A 6,124-nucleotide genomic window follows, 5' to 3' on the forward strand; every position below is an offset into this window, starting at 1 on the left:
TGTTCCAAAGCCTGCACAATATTATTATGTCGAAGGTCACACTAGAGTGGGTTCATTGAAATTTAGTAATTCATTGTCCCGGTCCACACTACAGCGATTTCAATGAAGTGATAGGTATTTTTGTTTACTCCATTATTTGTACAAATATGCACAACAAGTCCTGTATCTTCTTGCAAACGGCTAAAGGCCTAGGTACATAAGCTGCCTTACCTGATTGCCTTGCTTTCCTGCTGTTTTTATTTCTGACATTATTATTAATATCCAGGTTTTTCCAATTATTTCTATTTAAATCTAAAATTTTAATTTCATTCCATGATTTATTCGACTTCCTCAGTTCTTCTAAAACTTGCCGTCTCCACGTTAGCAAAGGTCTACCTCTACGGCGGCTACCTTGCGGGTTCCACTCAAGGGCTTCTTTGGCAATATTTCCTTCTTGTTTCCTCAGTGTATGACCGATTCATCTCCATTTTCTTAGTTTGATTTCCTTGACTATTGGATTTTGGTTGCACCTTTCATAAAGAGATTGGTTTGTAATCACATTAGGCCAATGTATTCTCAAAATTCTTCTGAAGCATCTATTGACGAATGCCTGGAGTGAGTTCGCTATTCTTGAGGACATGTTCCATGTTTCGCATCCGTACAATAGGACAGATTTTACATTTGTGTTGAATAGTCGTATTTTTGTACTACGTATGATTTGCGATGATCTCCATATATTGTTGAGTGCTCCGAATGCTTGTTTTGCCTTTCGCATGCGGCTATTTATATCTACTTCTGAGCCTCGTGTCGACGTTAACATACTGCCGAGATAGATAAATTCTTCTACTTCTTCCAAAGGGGTGTTGTCCAAGGTTAATGGTGTTGCGTTTCCAGCATTGATGCGCATGCATTTAGTCTTGGATACATTTATATGAAGGCCAGCTCTCTGCGCATACTCCTGAACTTGGTTGATTTGATGTTGCATGTTTGAGTTCTGATGCGACAAAAGGCATATATCATCAGCATAGTCTAAATCAGTCAATCTGCCGTTTAAACCCCAAATGATGCCGCGAAGCTCCCGCGTCGCAGCAGCAATCACCGTATCTAGAACAATGTTAAAAAGGAGCGGCGATAATACGCATCCTTGTCTTACTCCTGCACATATTTTAATTCTCTGGCTAGTTAAGCCGTCGTGCAAAATTCTGCATCATAGAGAGCTTTAATAAGGTCGATTGTTTTTGTTGGAACACCCTTGCATACTAGGGACGCCCATATGGCATTGTGGGATATAGTGTCGAATGCTTTTTGAAAGTCTATGAACGTTAGATACAATGATGATCTTAGTTCTATAGATTGCTCTATGATGATTCTTAGAGTATTTATGTGATCCACACAGGAATAGTTTTGTCGAAAGCCAGCTTGCTGCTTTCTTAGTTCGGGTACAATTGCTGATGAAATTCGGTCGTTTAAAATATATGTAATTGCTTTATTTGCCATGCTCAAAAGAGTTATGCCCCTATAGTTTGAGCATTGAGAAAGATTGCCTTTTTTTGGCACATTTATTACCAGTCCTTCCTTTAGGTCGGATGGCAATTCCCCAGTACTCCAAAATTTGTTGACGACTGGATGAAAGATCAATGCACTTGTGAATGAGAGTTGAGATTGGCTGTTTGTGTGTGATGTTCCATCTGGGCCAACTAAAGGTTTACCTTTTGAAAATTTTGTCTTTTTTCAACTGAGCTTCTTTATTGTTTAGTACATTTCTTTTGTTTCGTTGGATGATGCTGCAGTTTCTGCTTGTACTGCCATATTTTCTGCCCAATGTCTTTTGTCGTTTCTGGCACTTTTTTTAACTTTGCTATCCAACTCATTGTAGTGTCTGTTTAAGGTAAGTTTTATCGATCTTGTTCTGGCTGCATTTAGTTGAGACTTTATGTTTTTCCGCTGTTCGATAAGCATCCACGTATCGTCTGATATCCAGCATTTCCTGGGTGCTCTCGTGGCAGTTAGATATTCGGCGGCTGTTTCTAAAATTGTGGACTTAGCCTTTTCCCAGTAATCATTTACGTTAGAACTTTCGACGGCTTGTAATTCGGCATATTTTGCATCGAGTTTCCTTGAGTATCTGTTTCGCACGGTCTCCTCTTGTAGTTTGGCAACATCATATCGTGGTCTAGGTTTTTTTGTTCTTTCTGTTCTAATTTGCAGCTACCTTAAACCTGAGTGTTCCTATCAGTAGATGGTGGTCGCTACCTACATCTGTTCCTCTTTTTACACACACATCCAGAAGTGATCATCTCCATGTTTTACTGATGGGGATGTGGTCTATCTGATTTTCCGTTAAACAATTTGGAGATATCCATGTGGCTTTGTGAAATCTCTTGTGAGGGAATAGTGTACCACCTATCACAAGAGCGTTTCTGGCGCATGTTTCTGCCAAAAGTATACCATTTTCGTTCATTCTTCCTATGCCGCGTTTGCCCATTACACATTCAAAATTTCCATTATCTGGTCCTACTTGGGCGTTGAAATCGCCCGTTAAGATCTTTATATCTCCTCTGTGGGTTGCATCTAAAACATTTGTGAGCTGGCTGTAAAAAGCACTCTTGTCGGAATCTTCAGCGTTCTCAGTTGGGGCATAGCACTGTATCACGATAAGGTATCTAGCGCGCGTACGAAGTCTTGCTGATATTATACGATCCGTATGGAGTTTCCACTCAGCAAGTGCTTCCTTGGCATTTTTGGAAAGGAGAAGCCCAACTCCACTAGATCTTGGCTGTCCAGCTGGTTTACCCGAGTATAAAAAGGTTACATTATCAGTTGCTGAAAATTCTCCATTGTCCGGCCATCTTGTTTCGCAGAGGCCAAGGAGTGTTAGATTATATCTGCAGAACTCTTTTGTTATCTGGGCAAGTTTTGAGGGTTCAAGCATTGTGCGAATATTCCAAGTTCTAAATCGTTCGCTCCAAATTGCCAACTCTTGTTGCCGATGCCATGGTATACCGGGAAATATAATTTCAACGTATTTATAAGACTCTTCGTGGTACTCTTCAGACTGGGTTTCATTAATCTCTTCAATTGTGCTGTTGATGAGACCGAGTGGTCTCCCTATTTTTATTCTTAATTTTGCTGCCCTCTGCGTGGTTGAATATTCTTTACCTTAAGGAGAATCTCCATACTGGGGTGATAGTTTGTACAACTCCATCACTGCGTCTCTTGCTAATCAAATTGGGGGATATTCAATCAACAAGAGACGCAGTTTTTGTGGCAAATATTCAGCGTGCCTGATTTCGTCTCAATTTTGTAGCCGTACCTCTTGACGTATACCAAGGCTTTAGTCAGGTGAGGGATTTCGTCCTTTCTCGTCTACTTCAATTTACGATTCAAGGAGTTGCTATCAGGGGTGCCAACTTGGTGGTTTTCCCGCTACATGTGGTGATTTTTGACGTACAAAAACCACTGTTTAAGCAGGAATGTCAACTGTTTTAAGGTAAAAATCGCTACAGACCTATGGTGCGTAAGTGGCTGTAGCGATTTTTAGCTCGGAACAGTTGCTATGCTGCTGACTACTTCCACTAGAGCTGCAAAGTTTGCGTGTGGACCCAAGTGGTACATTACAGACCGCGCATGTGAAGGATGTGATCCAACCGCCTTTTTCAATGTCTGCCTTATGATCCGCGTCGGTTTTTATGAGGTTTACTCGGGTCATTTAGAGGTGGGAAGGTCTTTTTCTTCTTACAATGTTAACGTTTCCCGTTTTGTTTACATTCTTTGGGACTGTTTCTTCTTACCCTTTTTGTTGTGAGTTTTCCAATACTCTCGTTTACCACATCGACCATCTTATGCACATCCTCTTTATTTGGAGTGTTCACAACGGTGGTGTTTATCTTGCTGTCGGTGTCAGGTTCCCTCCCAGTCACTGATGGTTGGTTCAAGCTTCCCTGTCTCTCCCTCCAGTTTTCCTTTAAGCGTGGTACACACGATCAGTTTTGACTGTCGATTTTTTGGAATTATCGATAATTGTCAAACAGTCCATCAACCACAAAATATTTTGTGGTTGCCTGATGACTGACAGAAGTGAACGGCCACACTGGCAAGCAACCGATTATTTGAGCAAAAATGACAGTCAAAACTGATCGTGTGTACCCCACTTTAGGTTTATACTATGCTTGTTCCAGAACCTGCAAGAATCTACACATTTTTACTATGATAACATTTTTTCCCGTTATGTTATCGAAATAAATAGTAAAAAGGTGTAGATACTTGGAGTTCTGGAACAGACCAACTATTGCCTACTGTAGAGTACCTATCACCATGGCTATGTGTGAATCTACGAAAATGTGTAAGTGTTAAAAATCTCAATGATGTTCAAGTACTTGTGAATGGTCAACCAAACTCTCATTGAACAAATAATCTTTAACTTCTCCTCTATGTCCAGCAAAATACCACACCAATCTAAAATGGGTTAGTTTATTAAATAAATAATGAAAGAATAGTGAAAATTATTAAACAATTTGGTTGGGTATAAAAGTTCTTTGATACCACACACAATTGGTTAGTTGTAATTACAGCAATTGAGGAAAATGAACTGTGTTTTGTGTTTGGCGGTAATAATTTTAACAGTGGCCAGCTTAAATGGTACCTGGGCCATTAATCATGTGCCGGCACAGGAATGGAGTGACTTTAAGGTAAGAAAAAAAAACATCTGTTCTCATTAAAAACGAATTAATAACTTCAATTTTTCTTTGCAGGACATGTATCAAAAGCAATATCCCACTGCAGCTGCTGAAGCCTTGGCTCAATACTATTATGCCTATAACAAGCGAATGATTGAGAACCACAATAATTTGTATGAACGTGGTCAGAGAACATTTAAATTGAAAACAAATCAATTTTCCGATATGCGTTTGGTGCAATTCAATGCCCTGTTCCCCAGTGTTACACCACCCACAGTGTCCCACGCCACGCCGGGACCAGATACATTAGACGCCGCCCCATCTTATAATCCATCGAAAAATTTCGGTTATATGTTTAATGTTGAAAATCAAGGAACGAAATGTAACAGCGGCTGGGCATATGCTGCCGTCAAGGCTGTAGAAATTCTTCAGGCTCAACAGGATGGTGATATTAATCCCCAACCTTTGTCGGCACAAAATATCATCGATTGTGCTGGTGGTGCCAGGGCTTGTAAGAGTCAAGTACCCCAAACAGCATTTGATTATTTGACACAATACGGTATGGATTTACTCACCGAGGGAGAGTATGGAAATAATAATACTCAAAATGAACCGGGTATGTGTGTACCCCGCGGTACACTGTTTACAAATTTGGCACAATATTCAACAATTCCGAATGGCGATGATGAAGCATTGAAACGCTTCTTGTCTGCCGGTTTCCCCGTTGTGGTGGAATTTAATCCCGCCTCATTTGAATTTATGCATTACTCTGAGGGTATCTTTCAACCACCGAATAATCGCAATTCAGCTTCACATTTTATGGTTGTCATTGGTTATGACAGCGATGAGAAAACCGGCACAGATTATTGGCTAATCCAAAACTCGTTCGATACGACATGGGGTGAACAGGGTATACTGCGTTTACGTCGTGATGCCACAATTAAATTGGCCAAGAATGCCATATTTCCATCACAATTGGGTCGTAGTGGTGGACAATATTAAACTATCCTGATGGACATGGTAATAAGTTAAGTCAGCCGAATATTTATTTAATGTTTTTAAATTATTTATTTATTTACCTTATTTATAGAAAATATTTTGATATAAAAAAAATTAATAAAAAAATAAAATTTATTTTATATATAATAAAATTTATTTTATAAGCGCACAATCCCGTCGAACACCGAACACACCGATGCTGTCGCAAGAAACTCATTCGGTAGCGGTGCAATGTTAGCGCTAGGTATGATGTCGACATCGGTGAGGAATACACATTTCGTTTGACAAAAGATCCACGACCTTCTATAAAAAGATCCTTGATCTTCTTTTCGAAGATGGACGATCTTCCAGGAAACGACCCACGATCATCATGGAGAAGTTCCACGATCTTCTAGGGGTGAACCTACGATCGCCCTTAAATTTTTTTAAAATTTTGTGTTTTATACAAATTCATCGTCTGGCCAACAGGC

At 39.9% G+C, this 6,124-nt stretch overlaps 1 protein-coding gene across 1 annotated transcript; it reads left to right on the forward strand.

Annotated features, from left to right (window-relative positions):
• Positions 1 to 4,553: 4,553 nt before the first annotated feature.
• LOC141406595 (cathepsin L-like peptidase) lies at positions 4,554 to 5,680 on the forward strand. The gene is made up of 2 exons (XM_073992334.1): positions 4,554 to 4,667; positions 4,731 to 5,680. The coding sequence occupies exons 1-2, from the start codon at positions 4,563 to 4,565 to the stop codon at positions 5,655 to 5,657; spliced, it is 1,032 nt and encodes a 343-aa protein (XP_073848435.1). The 5' UTR covers positions 4,554 to 4,562; the 3' UTR covers positions 5,658 to 5,680.
• Positions 5,681 to 6,124: the final 444 nt, after the last annotated feature.

This window comes from Musca autumnalis, unplaced genomic scaffold (assembly GCF_047663935.1).
Source record: "Musca autumnalis isolate F117 unplaced genomic scaffold, ASM4766393v1 scaffold_5, whole genome shotgun sequence".
NCBI lineage: Eukaryota > Metazoa > Arthropoda > Insecta > Diptera > Muscidae > Musca > Musca autumnalis.

What these genes read in the sequence shown, in the direction of transcription:
- LOC141406595 (XM_073992334.1), top strand. Translation starts at nt 4,563, where the DNA reads ATGAACTGTGTTTTGTGTTTGGCGGTAATAATTTTAACAGTGGCCAGC. An exon ending in AGGAATGGAGTGACTTTAAG is followed by an intron (nt 4,668 to 4,730) that starts GTAAGAAAAAAA and finishes TTTTCTTTGCAG; the next exon opens with GACATGTATCAAAAGCAATA.